At 40.1% G+C, this 23,834-nt stretch overlaps 1 protein-coding gene across 11 annotated transcripts in view; it reads right to left on the reverse strand.

The window, feature by feature from the left end:
- The window catches only part of LOC127568539 (transcriptional-regulating factor 1-like), a 202,234-nt gene that overhangs the window by 20,570 nt on the left and 157,830 nt on the right, over positions 1-23,834 (reverse strand). For all 11 annotated transcript variants that reach the window (XM_052012408.1, XM_052012409.1, XM_052012411.1 and 8 more), the window contains 4 exons: positions 20,758-20,897; positions 19,058-19,161; positions 17,655-17,730; positions 9,033-9,121 (listed from right to left, as the gene is read on the reverse strand). In XM_052012408.1, coding sequence (XP_051868368.1) covers positions 9,033-9,121; positions 17,655-17,730; positions 19,058-19,161; positions 20,758-20,897 — 409 coding nt within the window. The remainder of the gene's footprint in view (positions 1-9,032; positions 9,122-17,654; positions 17,731-19,057; positions 19,162-20,757; positions 20,898-23,834) is intronic.

Consider the following 23,834-nt stretch of genomic DNA (forward strand, 5'->3'; position numbering starts at 1 on the left):
TTTAAATATCACAACCATAGAAAGGCAAAGGAGGAGTGGATTGGAGTACACTGTTGAAAAAGAGGGTAAAATGACATTAAAACCAGAGGTCTGGTGGGGGTGAGAGGTTAGGACTAATGCTCACTCTGGATTTTTTTTAAACAGGTAAAATTTTGATGGTCATCACTAGGTGCAGTAATACACACGTGCCTGCACTCAAATGTCCACGTCCATTCTGACTGCTCTTGTGGGCTGAAGAAAATGATGAAATCTCCTGTCCTCGAGTCTGGAATCTAGGTGACCTCCCTAATGAGGCAGTGAGGAACAAACCGTGGGATGCTGTAGAGATCAGCAACCTGAAGTGAGTCGGAAGCTGAGAGCAACCATAATCTTCATGCGCAAAGCAGTCAAAGAACATATGTGAGACAGTTTTAAAGCCTGCAGAAGGTCACAGATCTTGGTGAGGTCAAAAAGCCAATCTGAGTGCTGGCCCTCTTGGTAGCAAAGATCCAGAGGAAATTGGGTTAGTAAAGCATGGTTGTTATATGAGTAAATAAGAACTGCTGCTTTGAGACAAGCAAGATTGAAAATCTTATTGCATTCAAATTTTGGCCCTTGTACTGCTGCTCACATCACTTAAGGAAGTTCTAAATGGGAGGAGAAAAAGTGACTCCTTGTTAAACTGTCCATGCTACTACATTGTTATACTTACCTACCAACCTTTAAGCTAAATAATTTTTCCCCCACTTCCCACTTACAATTGTTGTCCTTAATTTGTTAACATGAAAGGTTTTCTTTGTTCTAATTTGTTTGGAGCTCATGATCAAAAAAAAGTGCACGTAATTTTATTTTTAGAACCTCAACAAGGCAATTTATTCCAGAGATCTCAGAGGACTAATTTTGTCTAAGACGCTAGTTCGCATGAGTAAAACTGAGGCAGGTAGGGTCCCTAAAGCAACATAGTTGGAAAATGATCAACACCATTACACTAGCAAAAAAAACAAGCACAAAGACTGATGCATCAACATTGACTGTCTTAGTCAGGTCAATTATATGTTTCAGAAAGATTGGAGTCTTGATCATTTAAATTATAAAGAACAATCAGGCAAAGTTTACCAATGCCAGAGTTGCTCATGTTTAAATTAGGAACTTTTCACTCTGCTATTGCTCAGCTAACTTAGATGAAACTGGGAGTCAAACTGGGAGTCAAACCTGGGACCTTCTGGTCTGTGTATTGCAAAGGCCTTCTGCTTCACCACTGAGAATTTAGGAATTAACTGGTTTTCCCTGCTGCATCAATATGCTGTGCCAATTATATCTGAATACTAATTTATTCCCGTACAGGCAACTCCTGTTTGTGGCTGACGGTCAGATAGTTATGCTTCCCTGTAAGGAAGGAGGGAGGGTCAAAAAGCCGATAGCCATGTTACCTGGAGATGCTCCTAATGGCCAGCTACACACAGTGGCTTAAGCAGCACCTTGAGCGCAGGTTGCCTACCAGTCCTTTCTTAGCAATGTTAACCTAAAAGGGAAGGGGAAAAGAAACTCTACTAACTTAACTGCAATATAAAGACTAATTTGTATTTTAAATCTGAAATATTGGAGTGATCAAAATGTCTATTTACAAAAAAAAATCAGTAGAAAACTTCCATGTGAAGTGCAAGTTTGAAGGTACTTGATGTAAACCAGTAGGCCTGAGTCCAATCCAAGAAAGGAGTGAATAAGAGTGAGGGAAAAAGTATCCTTTGGCTAGCCATAGTTGCAAACAAAATACAGATCAAACATCTGTGTACAGAACCCAAAATACAGATTAACTGCCTTCATTCTGTGCAAGAAATGCTTTCACACAATGATGTTTTCTGCTTGGCTCAAAGATCCAACAAACACTTAGGTCATGTTCTTCATATTAACTTAAATTCAAAGTATCCTTGGCTCAATTTCACTTTGATGCCATTCATCCAACTTGCAGCAAATCCTCATTTTCAGGAAGTGAAAAGAAGTTGATAATACTTTTGGGACAACAAAATGAACCCACAGCCAAAGGAAGAAAAATGAGTGAAAGCCATTGAAAGCATGCAGGCATGTGAATGTTTGAATAAGGTGGGTATTCAAAATTGTAGTCTGGATGTTCAAATTTACACACCACAATTAGAGTGATATTAACCGATTAGTGATTAGAATTTCAGATGAAGGATCGTCAATCTGAAAACTCCCCACAGATGCAGCCTGACTTGCTAGCAATTCTAGTATCTTCTATTTTCATAACCAAATGTTTTGCTATCTCCTTATGGAATCAGTCAGCGGACAGTTATTAAATGCTTTGCCTAGGAATTTGATCCACATAATCAGGTAACAATTTGCATTGGAAAGCAAAAAAGACTGCAGATGCTGGTTATCTAAAATAAATATAGGAAATGGTGGAAACACTCATCTGGTTGGATAGTATCTACAGAGGGTGAAATAATTGGTGTTTCAGCCCAAGGACCTTTCAATGGCATGCTGAGTATTTCTAGCATTCTCTGTTTTAGCATCACAAATGCATGCAGGAGTTTATTAACTTAGTGATCACATTATTTATTTCACAATCCAAATCAAGCAAGTATCAACAACCGTTAGTTCTAAGTTCTCGTTTTAAAAAGCAGCCAGAAAACTGTAATATTTTGATGATAATCTGAAAGTGAAATACAATAAACATAGACAGCTATGGATATGCATTCAAAATGCCAAAATGTGCAAAAATGACTTAAGATACTGAAATGTGATATTAAAGTGGATTGCTCTTCTTAGCCAGGGCAGGCACAATGAACGGAATGTACTCCTTGTGTTCCATAAATTTCCCTGATTCTACAATGGCCAGTAAAATGATCGGGACAGAACTCATTTATCACATCCAGTTGCCTGCTCTTGTCACTGAGTACAAGGACAGCACATATAAATTAATCTATTCTGACAGATAGTAATAAGTGCTGCCTGATCCTCAATGGTGAAGACGTGTGACAAACGTTTAATGAATTTTTACATAGTTTACAGCAAACATACATCCCTTTAAGGCACAAAACCCCAACAGGAAAAGTGAGCCACCACAAATAATGTGTGAAATTAAAGAAAGTATTAAACCAAAGGAAAAGGCATTTAACATTGCCAAGAGCAGTAAGCCTGAAGATGGGGTAAATTTCAGATCTCAGCAAAGGGGGACCAAAAAATTAATAAGGAAAGGGAAAGTAGAATGTGGACCTAATGGGATGCAATGCTGTCTAATTTGGGGAGGGGAGGAAAACAAATACAGATTTTAGGAAGTCCTGGACAGCCAGTTGACCTAGCCCTGGTTTAGCCAGTTGTCAAACCCAATGAGGACATACAATGTTTCTGAATCGGCTTGACTTTGGAAAATATAAGCTAACTGATAATTACTAAGAACCCTCAAACCAGTGTGAATATGAGGGAATTACACCAAGGTCCCACTCCACTGCTGGATTCCAAGAGAAATCCAAAACTGGAATGCAACAGGGCATTAACAGCAAGGAGCTGGTGAAGTTCAGGTGGTAATTCTGTGTTTGGTGGTACCTCTACAGGTGTGGCATGGAATGGCTTACATTACCTAGTAAGTTCCAACTCATTACATTTTCTTATTTGATAACTGTAATAACCAGAAGTGAACAGCAGCTTACAGGTCCAAAGCCTCTAATCACACAGCTAAAGGCACTGAGACTGGTGAAGGAGGAGGTAAAAAAATACCAACTAGAACTTCCACTGATGGCAGAGGAATGGATGTCTGCCATTATAAGACAGTTAGGAAGGTGCTAAAACTTAGTCAAAATGATTAGTTACAGGGAGACTTTTTAAAATGATAAAAATAAAATGCTTTCAGAAGGAGTTCGAAAGTGTAGTTTCAAAGTAGCTGAAGGAAACTTTGAATCAGGAAGAATGGAATGGGGTTGGTTTGAATGGCAGAATCTAGTGACCCTGGGAGCATTAGATGGGACCAAAAGCTGAGGGAAATTGAAAAGATGGAGTGGAGCGAGTTGCAGAGGTGGAACTATTTGATTTGTTGATCTATAAAATTTAAGGTTAGAACTCAGTTTTGGGCAAACAATTGGTCAAGGGTTCTCATATCTTGATTCAACCAGAGAAAGTATTGTGAATAGGAAATTGATTGCGAGGGAGCGAAGCTGTGATCTGAGCTGAAAAGAAATTGCCATGGTGTTCCCAATGGCCACATGATGTAATGACTTACCCACAACAGTCAAAACAATCTGCAAGAGCAGGTCACAGGGTAGTAAAAAAAGTAGAAGGGGGTGTTACCTGCACACTTGTATAAGCTGCCCTGGCCTGGGGATAAAAATCACTAATTAACAGCATTTAAAAATTGAAAACATGAAGACAATGAATTTAAATCATAATGAAACAAATGTCTATCAGTAGAATGGATACTGACCGCATAGAAGTCAGATAAATAGTAATAAGTTAAATCTGTGTTACTTCTAACCTTAACGGCTTATTTATCCTGGCATGTCACTCAAGCAATAAATAGTCACCTGTTATCAACAAATAAGAAGTTTCATTTGGATTGCTTTTCTGCTATGATTTGCATATCCTCTGTCAGAGGTTCTTCAGCTCACATATGCAAGTCATCTATTATATTACAAATGATCTTCATATTCTAATGGTATGGCACTTGTGGAGAGTGAACTGGGCTGTACATCATCTCATGTAACGTTCATTGATTCAAGCTCTTTGTCAATTCAAACTGCAGCATGGAATGTTCGTCACATTCTTTGATTTTTACAGTCATCAATTGCCTTCCACATTTGGCATCTTTCTGCATTCTGTGTAAGGCTGTTTTAAATTTGTGAGTCAGCCAAATTCATTTGAGTTATTTCTATTTTTCATACCCGATACTTAGTTCGCTCTACACATCACCGATTTTTTTCCCACTCATCCTTGTCTCTGCATGCAATCTTCCCCTCCCCCCCCCCCCATTTTTTTCCTCCCTATCCTCTCTCTCCTTCTCAAAATACCTGTAACATTGACTCCAATCATGGAGTTTTTTTTTTAAAGCAAAGGAATTCTCCAACCTTGGCTGATTCTCTCACCACTCTGCAGGCTTCTGACACTCCCAGGTACGGGCTTTACAACTTGCTCAACTGTCTGCCATCGTGCGACTCTGCTCCATCATCCTCTTGTGCCCAATCCACTACCACCTATCCTGTATCATCCACCCCGACAGCCAAGTCATTTGGCATATGTCAGGATTGCAGTAACGGCACCAGAACTTAACAAGGCGCAAAGTAATATCAGGGTTCCTGCTAGTGATCATCTGTACATAACTGCAAAACTAAATTCTGTTAGAATGTAATCAAATAACTTTAATTTTGTTTTCCACATCTGGTGGCTATAAAGGAAACAGCTTTCATTAGATTGTCATTGTTTTTAAACTATTATTTTGCCATTTGATGATAATGGCATCTACTGTTCATGAAAAAAGTAGTCTCAATAATGTACTCAAGCACTAAGCTCTTATATAATTGCAAGCGCTAACATGCAGTGCAACAGTCACCAAAATACCACCGAACCCTTCAAAATAATGCCATCAGGTAAGATTGTAAGATAAGATAAAACATATCCTCCTGTAATTGCTCTATAAAAGTAAATGTCAGGGAACTCATTCCTAATCAATAGTACAAAATGGTAGTGATTTCAGTGTGTTTCATACAACCTGCCAAGGATGAATTTCCACATAGTGTTGTTCATTGTACAGTTTGTTTGTTGTAAAAAGTCAATTAATTCACAGTTGTGGGTTACAGTAATGCCTTATCTTGAAATGTAGCTAGTTGGAACCCATCTCTACTTCAGCATTAATGTTTAGCTATGTTCTCTAGATAACAGCTCACTTTTGGAGGGAAGAAAGAGCAAATAATTATCAAGAGTGATTCAGGAAATTCCTCAAGTTATCATCTCCATTTTTAGTATTATTTATAACAAGAGAACCACAACACTTATAAGGCCTAATAATCTGTGTTTAGCCAGTACACACAGGCTGCTTACAAAACTGGAGTATCGGTAAAAAGTGTGAACTCCCAAATTAACAAAGTTCCCTAGCAACCCAATGCAAAAAATAAAGCAGATAGCAGGACCCAGTATAATACTAGGTAAGGCTGTTGAACTTTTGAGGGTTTGAGCAGCGAAAAAAAACTGGCGATGCTGGCAATCTGAAATAAAAGCAGAAAATGTGGAAGTACTCCGGTCAGGCAGAATCAGTGGAGAAAGAAACAGAGCAGCGTTACTGGTCGGTGACCTTTGTGTCCTGCTGAGTATTTCCAGCATACTTCGATCTTGTAAGGCTTTGAAGCGCTAAATGTTTCATATATTGGAATTACATCGTTGGTGGTAGCAGTTATAGTTCACACTTGGTTTGCAAAATAAAAAGTTAAAAAATATTTTGTAGTAAAATTAATGAATATTTCTTTCTCTCAGCCATAAAAATTTTAAGATGGTGACAATTTGTAAACAAATACACGGGAACAAATAGTGCTGGAAATGCAATAGCACGTGAAATACACACATCATCATTTGTATTCCAATCGGTCAGAAAGTTGAAGAGAGCAAGTGACATGCTGTGAGATGAAAATCTCTTCAAATCTCTGGTTGATTTATACCACTGTGCAATTTGCTTCGTATAAAACAACAACGTGCTCTGATCCTCTCTGTTATTTTTAAGGGTATTGGATTAGTTCAATTGCTCAATACACGTCTTCGAAGGTTAGAGCTGGAACATTACTCTTCTTAATACAAGTATCTTTATGGAACATAAGATTTATTAATGTAATAACAAGCAACATCTCTTGCCCAGCAACAGAATAATTTTGGCCCATTCTTATATTGGTCCCAGATGCTATACTGGATTTCAATAAGACTACGATTGATCTGTGACATACCCTGCACTCCTTAATGTTCCTTGATTCCTTTGATTAAGAATATATCAACCAGGATCCATTCACTGAATATCAATTATCATCTGCAGAAAAAGTCCATGTGCTTGTTTCCCTAAGACATTCCTGATAGGATTGGCAATGTCCTTGAAGACTAAATTCCCCAACCAATAGTAAGAGTTTTATCCTACATTGTCAGTTCCCCTTAATGCCCTGCAAACCACAATCAACTCCTTAAATTTCTAAACTGCGTGGAATAAATCAATAGCTGATGTAACTTCTTGATATAATTTAATACCGAGTCCTATTATCAATCTATTAATCCAAGCTGCAAGGTTAATATAAGATTTCTTTATTAGTCACATGTACATCAAAACACACAGTGAAATGCATCTTTTGCGTAGAGTGTCTGGGGGCAGCCCGCAAGTGTCGCCACGCTTCCGAAGCCAACATAGCATGCCCACAACTTCCTAACCTGTACGTCTTTGGAACGTGGGAGGAAACCGGAGCACTCGGACGAAACCCACGCAGACACAGGGAGAACGTACAAACTCCTTATAGACAGTGGCCGGAATTGAACCCGGGTCGCAAGCGCTGTAAAGTATTACGCTAACCGCTACACTACTGTGCCTGCCATCTCCTCGCACCGCAAGTAGTAAGGATATATTGACCTTGCAACATATCTTTAACTGTTACTGTAGGGCTTTTTATTAGTTTTCATTTTTAGCTTGCTTTTTCTCGCCTGTCTAGTCCAGCACTTTTCTCTTTTACACAGCTGGTTAAGGTCTCAGAGACTAGCATCAGAAATCTAACTCCATTTTATGTCTGCTACACGACAATATGCAAACTGGATCAGCAATTCCATCTGCAACATCAGTACTCTATCCAACCTCATTAGCCTAAAACTTCTCTCAAACTTTCTCAATGCAGTAATACATCACATCAACAAGTTTCCTGTTGGACTGAAGCTACTCTACAAGTGGGAAACTGTTCAACGTACATCACCTGTATCCCAATACCAGATCACTCCAACCTGCAGTATGCAGATGATACTAACACATGCACATGCTCAAAGGACAAGCTGCAAGATATCACTGAGCTGCTCACTGAAGCTGATGCAAGAAGGGACCTTACACTAATCAAAGCCCCTCAAGAGTACAACATTGCCACCTGATAACAAACATCTACAACAAAACCTTGGGAAACAAGAAACAACTTTTCACACCTTGGGAGCTACCTCTCAGCAAAGGCAGAACTTCACCATCAACTTCTGTGCATCAGAACAGTCTTTGGGTAGCTGAGCAAAACATGTTTTAAGATCAACATCTCAAACCCAACAGGGTCCACTGGGCAGCAGTGAACCCTGGCCTCCTACATACTTCTAAGAGTTGGACTACTATGGCACTACTATAGCCGGTGCCTAAAAGGACCTTAGAAATGTCACCAATGCTGTGTCGACATAATCCTCCATATGCTCTGGCAGGATGTGAATCAAGCTTGGTGTCACTCCTAGGCCAACATGCCCAGCACTGAAGCTCTAATCACACTCATCAACTTGCCCAGTACCAGACTACCAAAACAGCCATTCCAAGCTCAGTCACTGCAAGAGACAACAAGGTGGATATCAAAAAAATAATTCAAGAATGCTCTCAAGACCTTTTGAAAAAAATGCAACAATCTGACTGACTTGGGCCAATCCCTGGCCCGTGACTGCTCAAAGTGCAGAAGGATCATTCAGAATCTCCATCTGGGAGCATGCAGAAGCCTAGCATAAAACAGTGAGATGAGCACACCACCTCGCAAACCACCTACCCACCCGCGGCTCCCACAAGCACCTCCTGTCATGCTTGTGGCATAAGCTGAGAGTTCCACAATGGCCTCATCAGACACCTCTGAACCCACAGAACTGGAGCAGAAGCATGTCAACATTGACCCAGAGGGACTGCCTAAGAAGAGTTTGCCCTTCCAACCAAAAGAAGCTGAAGGGAGCAGGAAATAAGTTAAACCAATCCCATATCTGAAGAGCTGCTGCTCCAGCAACACAGTATTTTTTGACAGACTCCTACACATGCTTATTATTCTTTTAAATACAGCACTGGACAAGTCCTGCAACAATTCTCTTACCATTTTCTGAACCAGGAAGAAGTCCTTGTTATGTACACTCAGGGCTTTGTTGAACAGCTTCCTTTCCATTGTTGTCCATTTGTCAGAGCCTAAGAACAGAAGAATAGAGTTTATTATACACAGACCATTTCACGACAAGAATGTCTACATTTTCCAATTACTGTAAGTTCCCAAATACAAGGAAACAGTCAGTGCTTGTGTCCTGAAATTTGAGTTTTGCCAGGCTGACACTAGCCTCAATCTTATTATGTGCCTTGTTGTTTGGAACTATTTGTACTCCAGACCTTTTAAAAAAAGAGCATCATATTCAGCTATACATAGGAAAACATCAACAATACAACATAGCAAATTAAAATTACACACCAATGACAACTAAATTTTATGTTCTGCCAGCACAATCAATAAAATATAACAGTAAATTAATTCTGCATGATACATTCCATTGTGCTTTCATCCAAGAAGAATTGACAAACAGCAAAATAGAGCAAGATTGATTATGTTTGTGTTATTTCAATCTTCAGGGAAAAAAATTTTAGAATTGATTAATGGCCTCAGGTTATGTTGCAATTTAGAGCAGGATCTCATTTCACCAAACTGAAAAGGTACTAATAAAATATGACTGAAATATAATGTAGGGGATGATATGGAGCATGTAATCTGTAGATATTTATTACATCATTCTTTCCAGTTTTGTCACAAAATCCTCATTTTAATGTACCTAGCTTTGCTAATGTCTGCCATGTATTAGGTTAATTACATAGTAATGTGACACAAATTAAAAGACACATAATCCACTACTTTTGGCCAAGCTCTTGCCCCCTAAAACAAATGTAGAATAGTTTGGCATGAATGACCCTCTAATGCATTCCAGTGAGGAATTATCTGGTCTCTGCTTTTCATTGTTCCAAACAGAACAGTTAATATCCCAAAACTCATCTAGAATAAATAACTGCATTAGTCAATGAGGGAGACTGAGTCATTATAATGGGCTAGAATTTAATGTTGCCAAAGATGAAAGACAGACTTTCCAATGCCCGTTTAATTTTGCAAGAGAAGTTACTGGACAAGGGAGAATGAAATGATGGGGTGCTGTATAACGACACCTTAAGGCTATTTCCTTAGCATGATCTCACCGAGGTGCTTACAAATGCAGCTAGACAGCCCTGGTACTGAACGAATTCTATTGCCACGAAGGCCAACATACTATTTGCCTTCTTTAACTGCCTGCTGCACCTGCAAGCTTACTCTCATTAACAGCAGTAGAAGGACACACAAGTCTTACTGCACCTCCCCCTTTCCCAATCGATCAATGCTCGGACATCAACTTTCCTGTTTTTGCCAGCAAAATGGAAACCTCACGTTTATCCACATTATCTGCCATACGTGTGCCCATTCCCTCAACCCATCCAAGTCACACATGTAGTTCAGTAAAATATTGGCAAGTAATGAGCATCAGCAGAGATTATACATTCATGATCATCTATGAAGTATTCCAAATAGAGCAGGCTGCAGGAGGGCTCAGTCTTAATGAGATTCCCTGGAAAATCACCTCTCCAATCCTATATCAGGTCAGATCTGGCACAAAGTCAGAGATGAAAATCAAAATAATTGCAGGATGTGGGAAAACTGAAACAAAAACAGAAAATGAATGTTTCTAACATTTTCTGTTTTTAACTAAGAGATCCCATTCAATTCACTGGAGATCATTGGTCTGTGGAATGGTGAAGGCAATTTCTTTTAAAAAAATAAGTTTGTTTTAGTTAAATTTTTGACTCAATGTAATTTTAAATACTTTTTTAAACAGTAAATTTTATTACTTACATAAATTGTAGTAGTTTTTATTGTCTCTGTGATTCAAACATATTTAAAAATAATTAAAAAGCCCCATGGCCTTCTGCCAAAGTTGTTCAGAGCATTCTGGCGAGGGACTTCTGTTGTAAACTTTCCATCCTATGGACCTTTCCACATAACTCCAGAGTCTGGAGGGCCAGTGAGATCAGCCCTCCACTTCTGGCTCAGATAAATGTGGGCAGCTTCACACAGTGGGTAGTGGGTCAAACCCAGGATGATCTGCACCATTATCTCTTGACCAACAGAGCCAGAGTTACCGAATACAATCTTACTTTTACACTGAGAGTTGGTATATTTAGTCTCAAATTATGTTCTGATACGGAGCCAATAATGTGTACACAAATTCTATTTATTTCCCTTCTTAGTTTCCTGCTCTTCTGAAGAGGTTGACATTTTGATGAATAGTGCCTTTGTCCAGCAGCCCATTATTCACAACAGAGGCCTAGTACTGCATTGTGTTGGTAGACTATCCAACTGAAGGTTGAAATCTGAACCAAAACCCGTTTTATCCACTGTCTCCATATCCAGTTCCAAGAGGGTTTAGCAAACATTGAAGAGGAGCAGCAAACCTAAACTGAATATGTTGTAATTTCCTCAACACTAACGGAGGATGAAGAAAAGTAAAAGAATCAGGAGATAGAAATATCACAACTCAGTTCATCGAAAAGAAAATGGGGCAGATCATCTGCTATCCTGAAATCAATGTCCGCCAGTCCCTTGGCCATGCTGTTCCTTTCCCCGTCATCCAGAGCACAACCTTCTGATGGGAGGCTGACTCCCAGATCATTGATGTCAGCCAGCTCATCACAGCAAAACAAAGGTCTCTCTCAGTGGAAGTGGTGAGCTGCAAAACAGAATGCTTTGACGGCTGAAGAGGCCCCACCGCTCGACTAATTAGCTATAAAAACTGTCAGAGATATTGAATGTTTGTAGATGAATTTGAGAGCCACCTTCAAAGTCACTCAGAGCCCATTAAAAATAAAAAAGTTAGAGAAAAAAATAAAATTAAAAAAAGACAAAAGCACACACACACACACACTTAAAATCATTTAAACTAACATAATTAAATGAAATAAAAAGCTCCACTTTCTGTTGACAGCTGATTTTCCTTATATATTTATGGGAACCACTGTATTTGCACCAACTTTAACCTGGCCCAGGCTCAATGGCAGATTTCCCAGCCTGAGAGCTGCAGAAGATTGATGTTGTGCTGAAAGATTCCACATACCACCAATGTCCTAGAACTGGCAGCCTACTGGACCTAAGGTTGTGCTTCGGGCAATGCTCCAGAAAAGCCCAATTATGGGCATGTCTCCATGCAGATCCATGAAGTTCATAGCAAGATATGCCATGATGTTACTTTCATATCTATGATCAGGGGGATAGCAGTTCTGACCCCAACAGTTAACCCTTGATATACGAATCTTACTGAAAACGAGCAAAATATGTTAAAGTTATTACAATTTCTACTTATGCATGCTGTACAGCAGAGGAGATCATTTAGCCCATCGTCTATAGCAGCTCTCTGTGGAGCAGTCCAGTCACTCCCATTCCTCTGCTCTATTCCTGTAGCCCTGTAGATTTATTTCCCTCAATTTAGTTTTGAAATCACTGATCTCCTCTGCTTGCACAATCTTTCAGTGAAATCCAGGTTATTAGCACTTACTGACTGAAAAAAAACTCTCATGTCCCCTCTGTATCTCTTGCCCAAATCCTTAAATCCACGTCTTGTAACATTGGCTTTGTCCATCTTGTCTAAACCTGTCACAATCCTGTACACTTCTTTCAGATCCTTCCTAAAATGTGGTGACCACAAGTGCATGCAATACTCTAGTTGTGACCTAGGCAGAGCTTTAAAGGTTCAGAACAACTTCCTTGACTTTGTATTCAATACTTGCTTTTAAGAAGCGCAAGATCCCATATCCTTTGCAAATTATATCCTGCTACATTCAGAGATGAACCCCCAGGGCCCTCTGTTCCTGTACAAGCTTTAGAATTATGCCAATCAGTCAACACTGCCTCTTCCCAACCTTTCTGCCAAAATGTATCACTTTGCACTTCTCTCCACTAATTTCCATCTATTACTTTTCTACCCGTTACACTGGCCTATGACCTATTGCGTTTGACTGGTAGGTTTGCTGCATCTCAACATTTGGCAACATCAGCAAATTTTGAACTTCCTTTGCATTCCAACATTCAAGTAATTTACATACAACAGAGGTTGGACAACCGACCAAGCACTTATCATAAAGTAGAAAGTAAAATATGAGTTTAGAATTTCCTACCAAGAAATCACACACAGCCTCAATACAGAAGAAATTACAGCATTTTTTTTAGTAATGGACTTTTAAAAAATATTTTATACGATTAAGTTACTAGATATTTCATTCAAATGCTGTTGTTGATTTTAATTACCACAGATAAATTCCTGTGATACCATTTATGGAGAATAACCTATTACTGTCTGTAACTGTTTCATTTTCGGGAATTAAATCAAAGCATTTAAGTTTTATGTGGTGTCATGTTAATGCAAATTCAATTTAATTTAATTTGCAGCAGCTGAACTACAACTGGTTTTAATAAATCAGTTCTTTTAAAATGGGTTTACGTTACCACAGGAAATGGGAAGCAAGGAAAAACTAATCAAGCTGCTGACAGAGGAACAGAAAATGTTGGGAATACTCAGGAAGTCAAGCATATACAAAGACAAAAATAGAGTTGATGTTTCAGGCTGATGACCTCTCATCAGAACTCTCTAGTTTGTCCCTGTTACAGGAAGGGACTGATTTCCACCTTAATTTCTTTACTTTAAAAAACTTTATTTATACAACACAGTAACAGGCCCTTCCGGCCCGACGAGTCCACGCCGCCCATTTTAAACCCATGTTAACCTCCTAACCTGTATGTCTTTGGAATGTGGGGGGAACCGGAGCACCCAGAGGAAATCCAGGCAGACATGGGGAGAACGTACAAATTCCATACAGAGAGCAATGGGAATCAACTGGCCAACCTTCTGTTGCTGCTGTGATGATTGACCTCCGTTTTCTTTCTGGATGTTTTCATTACAATTAACATAGAGTCTGTTGTGTAATCATCTAGTTTCTACCTTTGTTAGTAATGAAGCTGTTACTCCTCAGATTTTCCACCACAAAGAATTCTACATTTCTGTTACAACTGAAAATAAATACATTAATTGCTTCTCCACTGACAAACTCTAGGCTACATGCAATACTCCAGAGAGTGCAAGAGGCATTGCAAGTTATTCATGTATAGAGTTTTCATGTAAGTGAGCAATGGAGGTAATTCTCTGAGTCATTAAACTCTGCAGATGCAGAGCACTTGAAAAGGAACGAGTTGAGAGGGTGACACAGAGAGAATGAAGTAGTAATTACGAGGAAAGGATTTAGATTTTTGAATTATTAACTTAACTAGTTTAGGTACAACTATCAGTCATCCCAACTGGATATATTTTCAAACTTTTCCATTTACATGACCAGTCTGGAAGGAAATAATTCCAACAAAAGCAGAGCTGTACTGTTTCTTTCAGTATATCTGCATACCAATTATGAACATTGTCAATAGACGTTTCCTTAAAAACCAATCAAATTCTACAGCATCAAAGTACTGCAGATAAGGAAAATTTAAATGCCAGAAAATTTGGAACAGAAAATGCCAGAAATATTTGGCAGGGCAGAAGTATCTATGGGGAAATAAAGTTAATGTTTCAGTAGAATACAACCAGATGAGTTACTTCCAGTACTTCCTTTTGTTTTTAAAATCTTGAGTCAAAAACTAGCAGGAGTGAGGAAAATGGACAGAGCTGAGAAACTGCTACCTCAAATAGGAATTAAAAAGCAAATCGAATTACTTATCTGGAAGGAAATTGGGTCCAGCCAAAGTGTAGTTCACCAAACAGATGCAGTATATTAGTTTTAATGAAGACAAAAGAGACTGCAGTTGCTGGAACCCAGAACCAACACAGTACACTGGAAGAACTCAGTTGATCAAGCAGCATCGGCTGAGGCAAAAGATACAAGTCGATGTTTTGGGTGGAGATCATGCATCAGGACTGAGAGGGAAGAGGAAAGGTTGTCAGTATGCAGCAGTACAGGGGAGGGGTGGGATAGAGGCTGGTAAGTGATAGGTGGAACCAGTTTGTGGGGGGGGGGGGGGGGGGAGGGAGGGGGTTCAAAGGAACACAATGGGTGATTACACCAAATGCAGTATAGACCAGATTGGAAGAGGTGCAGGGGAATCTCTGCCTCACCTGGAAGAGCTGTTTTAGGTGCCTGGATGGCGGTGAGGGAAGAAGCGAAGGGACAGGTGTTACACCCCCAACAGTTGCAGGGGAAAGTGCTAAGAGACGGGGAGGGGAGGATGGGAAGGGATGAACAGACCAGGAAGTCACAAAGAGAGTGGTTCCCTGTGAAAGGCAGAAAGGGAAAGGGGGCTGATGAAGATGTGATTGTGGTGGGATAACATTGGAGCTGGTGGAAATGGTGAAAGATGATGTGTTGGATGCAGAGCTGGCTAGGTGAAAGGTCAGGATCCTAATTAACCAGTGGTCTAGTTACAATATGTACATCACTGTTCTATATCTTTTCTTTAGGAGCACTGATGTAATCCTCATCTTCCACTGGCAAAGGAATGGAGGACTGCAGTAAAAACTATTTCATCTGTTTAGGAAGAATAAAGCTTTACTGTAAATGTTGCAATGCTGCTCAAGGTCCCATAAAAGTCTTTTTACACTGTATATTGATGATTTAGATTATGGAGTAAATGGTTTCGTGGCTAAGTTTGCAGATGACACCAAGATAGGTGGAGGAGTATGGGGGTCCTCGTACAGGATACCCTAAAGGTTAACCACCAGGTTGGATCGGCGGTAAGATAAGCAAAGGCTATGTTGGCATTCATTTTGAGAGGTATAATATATAAAAGTAAGGATGTTTTGATGAGGCTCTACGGGGCACTGGTAAGACCTCATTTGGAATACTGTGTGCAGTTTTGGGCCCCTTTTCTTAGGAAGGATGTACTGATGTTGGAGAGGGTTCAGAGAAGATTTACGAGGATGATTCCAGAATGAAAGGGCTTACATACGATGAGCGTTTGTCAGCTCTTGGACTGTATTCATTGGAGTACAGAAGAATGAGAGGAGACCTCAGAAACATTTCGAACGTTGAAAGGACTGGACAGAATAGATGTGGCTAAGTTGTTTCCCTTGGTGGGTGAGTCCAGGGCAAGAGGGCACAGTCTTAGAATTAGAGGGTACCCATTTAGAACACAAATGAGGAGAAATTTCTTTAGCCAGAGGGTTGTGGGTTTATGGAATTCGTTGCCACATACAGCTGTGGAGGCCCGATCATTGGGGGTGTTTAAGGAGGAGATTGATAGGTATCTAATTAGTCACGGTATCAAGGGATATGGGGAAAAGGCTGGGAATTGGGGCTAGATGGGAGAATAGCTCATGGTGAGGTAGTGAGCAGACTCAATGGGCCGAATGGCCAACTTCTGCTCCTTTGTCTTGTGATCTTCTGTGTCCTCCATAGATTCACTAGTCACGTTCAATGCTCTATTGGTGACTTGACTGCACAGAGCAGCTGGCAGATTTTCCCACTGCTCCTGCAAATCCCCCCATCTCCAAACTGTAGGCCATCACCATCTGATGAGTAAGCTATTGTTCAGCAACATTGATGTAATGAAGACTGACTGTAAAAATGCCAAGCTTTGGGCAAATCTCACAAGCAAACACAGCATATGTCCAAACCATTATCTGAATTATGTATTAATACAAAATCCCATTCAGTCAGTTTCAGACACGAAGCAAAGAAATGCTTATCCATCTGATTTTGTTTAGATGTTTGGCAAAGATCGGCTACTTTTGCAGTTTAGGTTATTTATCGTCGGAAAATAGGGTGGCACAGTGGTGCAGTTAGTAGAGCTGATGCCTCACAGTGCCGGAGACCTGGGTTCAATTTTGATGTTGGGTGCTGTCTGCATGGACTTTGCAAGTTCTCCCTGTGACCATGTGGGTTTCCTCTGGCTGCTGCTTTTTCCTCCCACATCCCAGACAATGGCTCCTAATTTTTATTTGAAAGGGACCTCTGCTTACAGAAGCACTGATACTGGACAAGCAGAGTGATAAATCAAGGCCATTGGCACAGTCATGAGATAGTAGTGAGGTGAAATGTCCGCCTTCGATGTGTGTGTAGAAACTGCCCTTGTTTTCAGGTGATGCAGCCGAGCAGCAATATGTAGACCAAAAATCAGTGAACAGAGCAAATATGATGAAAGAAGGACTTGCCTGATGTGTTCTTCTGATAAAGGGAATGCCATTCTAAGCAGGATAGCAGTTTCTACAAAGCCTTTGCCTCGCACAAGTAGATCCACATGTCCAAGTATCATGTAGGGTATTGATTCTCTCATTAGCATAATCACCATAAACTGATGTCTAAAACAGCTAATCAGGTGAAGCAAAAAACTGAAGATGCTGGAAATGCAAAAGCAAATAAAAAAGAAATACTGGAAGCTTTCAGTAGAAGTTCCAGTTTCGATGAAAGGTCCTTGACCCAAAACATTCATTGTTCCTCTCCCCTCTGATGCTGTTTGACCTGCAAAGTGTTTCCAGCATTTCCTGCTGTTAGTCATCACCTAGAATGTTCTTACTACTAAGTAAATAACAAGAGCGTTTAAGAGTCATGACAGATAGCTGTGAAGTCCTGTAGCACAGAGGACACCTTAACCAGTAAGAAATATGTGGAGAAAACTACATACCAGCATAGTGATAATCTGCTAATGGATGGGATTTGGCTTTAATAGGCATCTTCATCAGCAAAATCTCCACAGCCATCTAGCACAACAGGAAACAGAAATATCTTAAAACAGAAATTATTTATTCAATGTTTTGACGTGATTAAGGGATACAATAAGCAAGTGAACCATAAAAGTCATAAAACGTGTCTTATTTTAATCCTCTGAGCCTGTTTCTCCTCGAGTCTATTACTTCTGGCAAGATTTTTGCACTATTAAGGTTATTTACATTCTCTTGTGCTGCATTAAAATGTAACACTTAGAAATGAGTGTTTCCTGGTAACAGACTATGAAATTTCCAAAACCATAGAAAAAAAGGAAGTTGGAATAAGTAGTTTCAGCTATGTAACGACATATGAGTTTGCACATCATTATACTGACAAACCACCACAATCTGCCTCCTTTGTCAGAAATACCACATAGAAATGAACAAAAATGTTAAACCAAATATTACCTGAATTAAATCAACTGGCTATTATGCAAATTGCGTTTAAACCATTATTCCATCCTGGAAGTTCAACCAATGCTCATCAATCCTTCCTTTTGGAAAGTCATCAACAGCATTAGAACACAGCACTATATTGCTATATTGTAGAGATGTTGCAGTGCAAAACATCTTCAAATTTAGCAGCTAAATTGGTAGTTTTGATTCAACACAACAAACAGTCAGACAAAAATCTGTTTAATTGTGGAAAGCAACAGATATCTGCATTTCACATAATCCCCTATTCCATTTAGTGTACTCTTTTTCTTTTTAGCTTCCCATTTTTGATTGTTATTTGGTAACAATATCTGACAGTTTGTGTAAAAAAAATTATGAAGAAGTTGGACTGATGATGTTATCCAATTTATCCTCTTGGCTTTATATAGTAATCTAACAATAGGAAACAAATGATCACACCCTAAATGTTAACCATTTATCTGATGCTAAATATATTGCAGATTGCCAATATTTATTATCTTTCTTGATATTTTTTCAATTCTCCTTTTAGCCATGCAAAGTATACAAAAGATAAACGTGGATGGTTTCTACATAGCTATCATTTGGTAAAATCTACAAAGAAACAATTTAACCAGAATTTTATCAGCTATTCAACAACATTGTTTTATTTATAGAAATAAATCACAATGATCTTGAAGAATGCAGGTTAAATACAAAAAAAATGAGCTGGTGTAAAATCAAATTGAAGAAGCTAGCTTTAATTATAAACAATGTATAAATATTCTAAGATTTGACAATAACTTTAATTTTCCAATGCAAACGTCAGCTATCACTGCACTGCTAGATTTGAAAAGTAGGCCATGCATGCTCTATATCATCTCAGTTAATTACAAGTAATCAGAGTTTGTTTTAATATTGCACTCACCAAAATGTTCCCGCCTGCCTCAAAAAGACAATGCAGGGCAAGTTCTGTATTTGTCCCACCACCTGGTAGCACACTAGAGCAAGCCATGTTCAGCATATCTTCCACTATATTAAAGAAAATTAAGTGTTCATTATTTCTAAACTTAAACAATATCACTGATTTCATAAGCAAGATTAAATACTGCAAAATTATATGATATGATTCGAAGAAGAGATGAATTCTCCTGGTCTACAATTAATCCTTAATCAATATCATTTGACAGATCAATTGATCAGTAAGTAGTGGCCATTGGATCTGCTCTGCAAAAACTGGCTGGATTTTACCAGCACAACTACTTCAAAAATACTCTGCTAGCCACCGAATATTTTTGTGATCATTTGACAATATGGAAAGGCAAGATTTCTTTCAGCGGTAGAAAAGAAAACATAACTGTGGAGTTTCCCTTGAAGAAAGAGAATTGTGGTGAAAGAGATTCTTAAGATGAAGTTGCAATTAAAAAGAATGCAAGAGGTTCAATTGAGCAAGTAACCAATGACAGCTCAAATGTCTTGCATACACTGAACTTAAAATATTGTGGTTAGTTTCCACACCACCCCCCTACCCCCCCAACAGTTGTTGAACTTTGGGCAAAGATGCATTTTCAGTAAAAATTATTTGGTTTCTTTGGATAACGTCTCATTCACATAAAAGTTAAAACAAAACTGGGTTGACAAATCAGTAGTAGATACTGTACTTAAAAGGTAGAATTTCAGACTTGATGTTCAAAGCAAGACATATTCCTGAACAGAGCACCACTGTCAGAGATACCAAGCAAGGAATATACAATATTTTAAAGGGATGAAAATGGGCAGGTATTAAAACAAAACCCTCACCATTCCCCCAAAGATTGACTAAGGGATGATACAAGGCTTACGAAGGCAGCCATCCATTCTTCTCAGAACTGAATATGCCAAGACACAGGTTAACAAAAACAATAATTTTATCGCGTACTCCACCCTGGAGCTCTTATTTCCTCCATTTAGCAACTCATTTTTAACTATGGTTATCCCAATGCAAGGGGCAACAATAGAATGTCAAAGTACCTATACATTGTATAAACTTGTACAGCAAGTGTTCAGCTAGTCTTTTTGCATCTCATGTTCATAGGTACCCTTCTACCTGGAGAGACAAAAATCTGTATGTTTCTCCATCCAGTCCAGAGTTATCAGGATGCAGTATCTTGCTGTCATTCCCATTGAAATTAGCCAACTCAGGAAACAGATATGAAAGCTGAGAGCTTTCTGTTCTGCACAGCCAAGGACAACACAATTCTATCTCAGCTATTTGGACCCATTTCTGTATTTATTTCTTACTAACAGGTACAGTAACAAGTGGATGGGAGAATGAGTATCCTTAAAAAAAGCCTCACCATGAAAGTCAATGAATATTCATTTTTGGCACAGAGCGAGTACAGTCTAACACTAGGTTGTAACTGAGTTTGAAAGAGAAAATCACCAAAATAATCGCAAGTGACATTCTGAACCACAGTTACATCAAATCAAAACCAACATAGCTGTTGTTGTGAGTCTCCAAGAAGCAATAGAAAGATTTAAAACTTGTACTTAGTGGGAGATTCAAGCAAGTCTTCACTTGACAAAAGCGTTTCCCATTGAAGCCATTCTGTGTAATAAGCGACAATGCAAACTATTATCCATTAATACCTTTTTGTTGTACTTCTGGGTTTTCCAACTCACACCAAGGCTTCCACACCAAGTCTGCTTTACAGACATCTTTTTCAGCCAGTGACCTGTCCTGCAAAGTTGGGATCGCTGCTTGAAACCGTAACCCCATGTTGATTCGCCTTAACAAAATATTTTAAAAAGTGTGAGCAATGTAAACAGATATGAAGTGGTAACAAAATTTGTGAAGAGATTTAAGATTTATTAGCAGGACTCACATTTTACAAACTCTCTACTTAAAAAAAATTAACCTGGTAATAAATCAACAATCATTGCTAATTCATAAGAGACATTTCTGTAATTGAAGTAGAAACCTGCATCATTGCAATAGCAAGGGTTAAATCAACAAAGTAATAAAGGAAATCAATTTGAAAGAGTTACAATTTCTACTGGTACTTGTCTTTTACAAAGCCTGCCAGGTAATCAATTTTGTATTTCATTTTGAAATGAATGCATCTTCCCACAGAATCGGCCCGGGAGACGTTGGAGCAGAGGATCCTGACCAGGTACGGACTAAGTACTTAAAAAGTTTGAGTGTTTACGCGGGCTTTTTCCCACAAAATCGGCCTGGGAGACGTTGGAGCAGAGGGGCCCAACCAGGTACGGACTAAGTATTTAAAAAGCTCGTGTGTTGCTGCGGGCTTTTTTTCTCTAGCAGAATTTAGAAGGTCCAATAAAAAGGAGGTCGTGTCAAGCGGAGCGACCATTGTTGGAGTGGACAGAGCCAGAGTGAGTGGCTTTGGCACAACAGGCTTCGGCATCAAGAAGCAGAGGCCATCTGCAATAACACTGGTGAACAGCTGGTAAGTAAGGGTAAGGTTTACTGTTATTGTTATAATTTTTAAGTAGACTACAGCTAGGTAGTAAGAAACATAGTTTCAGATGGAGGGCAAGGTGATGTGCTGCAGCTGCATGATGTGGGAGCTTGTGGACCTGCTGGGGTGCACGGTGACCACACCTGCAGTAAGTGCTTGAGGCTGGAGGAACTTCGGTTCAGAATTGATCAGCTGGAGTCGCAGCTTCAAACACTGTGAAGCATCAGGGAGGGAGAGAGATATGTAGATGCTGTGCATCGGGAGGCAGTCACCCCACTTAGAGCAGGTACTTCTAGGGTCCAGGAGGCAGATAGATGGATGACTGTCGGGAGAGAAAGAGAAAGGGAACAGGCAGACAGTGCAGAGGATCCCGGAGGCTGTTCCCCTCAAAAATAGATATTCTGCTTTGGATGCTGTTGAGGGGGATGACCTACAGGGATCAAGTGGCAGTAGCCAGGTCTCTGGCACTGGGACTGGTCCTGCTGCCCAGAAGGGAAGGGAGGAGAAGAGGAGGGCAATAGTGATAGGGGAAAATCGATAGTCAGGGGAACAGAGAGGAGGTTCTGTGGACATGAGTGAGAATCCCGGATGGTATGTTGCCTCCCAGGTGCCAGGGTCCAGGATGTCTCTGATTGGGTCCACAGCATTCTTGAGCGGGAGGGAAAGCAGCCAGAAGTCGTGGTACACGTTGGTACCAACGACATAGGTAGGAAGGGGGATGGGGTCGGGAAAAGTGAGTTTAGGGAGCTAGGCAGAAGGCTGAAGAACAGGACCTCAAGGGTAGCAATCTCAGGATTGCTGCCAGTGCCAAGTGATAGTGAAGGTAGGAATAGGAGGAGATGGCAAATGAATGCATGGCTGAGGAGTTGGTGCAGGAGGGAAGATTTTAGATTTTTGGATCATTGGGATCTCTTCTGGGGAAGGTGGGACCTGCACAGATTGGATGGGTTACACCTGAACTCGAGGGGGACTAATATCCTTGCAGACAGGTTTGCTAGTGTGATTCGGGAGGGTTTAAACTAGTTTGCAAGGGGGATGGGAACCGGAGGGATAGGTCAGTAGAAGAAGTGCATGGAGTAAAGCCAGATCTAACATATAGAGAGGCTTTGAGGAAGGAGAAGCAGAGTACAGGGTATAAAAGTAGTAAGGTGGATGGGCTAAAGTGCATTTACTTAAATTTAAGATTTAAGATTTCTTTATTAGTCACATGTACATCGAAACACACAGTGAAATACATCTTTTTGCATAGTGATTTGGGGGGCAGCCCACAAGTGTCGCCACGCTTCCGGCGCCAACATAGCATGCCCACAACTTCCTAACCTGTACGTCTTTCAGAATGTGGGAGGAAACTGGAGCACCCGGAGGAAACCCACACAGACATGGGGAGAACGTACAAACTCCTTACAGTGGTGGGATCTGAACCCGGGTCGGTGGCGCTGTAAAGCATTATGCTAACCGGTATCAGGAATAAGGGTGATGAACTGAGAGCTTGGATAAGTACATGGAACTCTGATATTGTGGCTCTTGCAGAGACTTGGCTGTCACCAGAGCAGGAATGGATACTGAATATTCCCGGATCTCAGTGTTTTAAAAGGGACGGGGTGGGGGGGGGGGGGGGGGGGGGGGGTGTGTGGAGGCGGGTGCGCGGGAGAAGAGGAGGAGGGGTGGCGTTACTTGTTAGGGATACTATTACAGCTGCAGAAAAGGTGGATAATGTAGCAGCATCCTCAGTATGGATGGAAGTTAGGAACAAGAGAGGAGCAGTTACTCTACTGGGAGTATTCTATAGGCCCCCTGGTAGCAGCAAGGATACCGAGGAGCAGATTGGGAGGCAGATTTTGGAAAGGTGCAAAAATAACAGGCTTGTTATTATGGGAGACTTCAACTCACCAAATACTGAATGGCACCTGCTTAGTACCAAAGGTTTAGATGGGGCAGCGTTTGTTAAGTGTGTCCAGAATGGATTCCTGTCACAGTATGTTGACAGGCCGACTAGAAGGAATGCCATATTATATCTAGTATTAGGTAGTGAACCGGGTCAGGTGACAGATCTCTCAGTGGGTGAGCGTTTGGGGGACAGTGACCACCACTCCCTAACCTTTAGCATTGTTATGGACAAGGATAGGAGCAAAGAGGACAGGAAGATATTTCACTGGGGAAGGGCAAATTATGAGGCTATAAGGCTAGTACTTGCGAACGTAAATTGGGATGATATTTTTGAAGGGAAATGTTCTATGGAGATGT

This window comes from Pristis pectinata, chromosome 3 (assembly GCF_009764475.1).
Source record: "Pristis pectinata isolate sPriPec2 chromosome 3, sPriPec2.1.pri, whole genome shotgun sequence".
Classification (NCBI taxonomy): Eukaryota; Metazoa; Chordata; class Chondrichthyes; order Rhinopristiformes; family Pristidae; genus Pristis; species Pristis pectinata.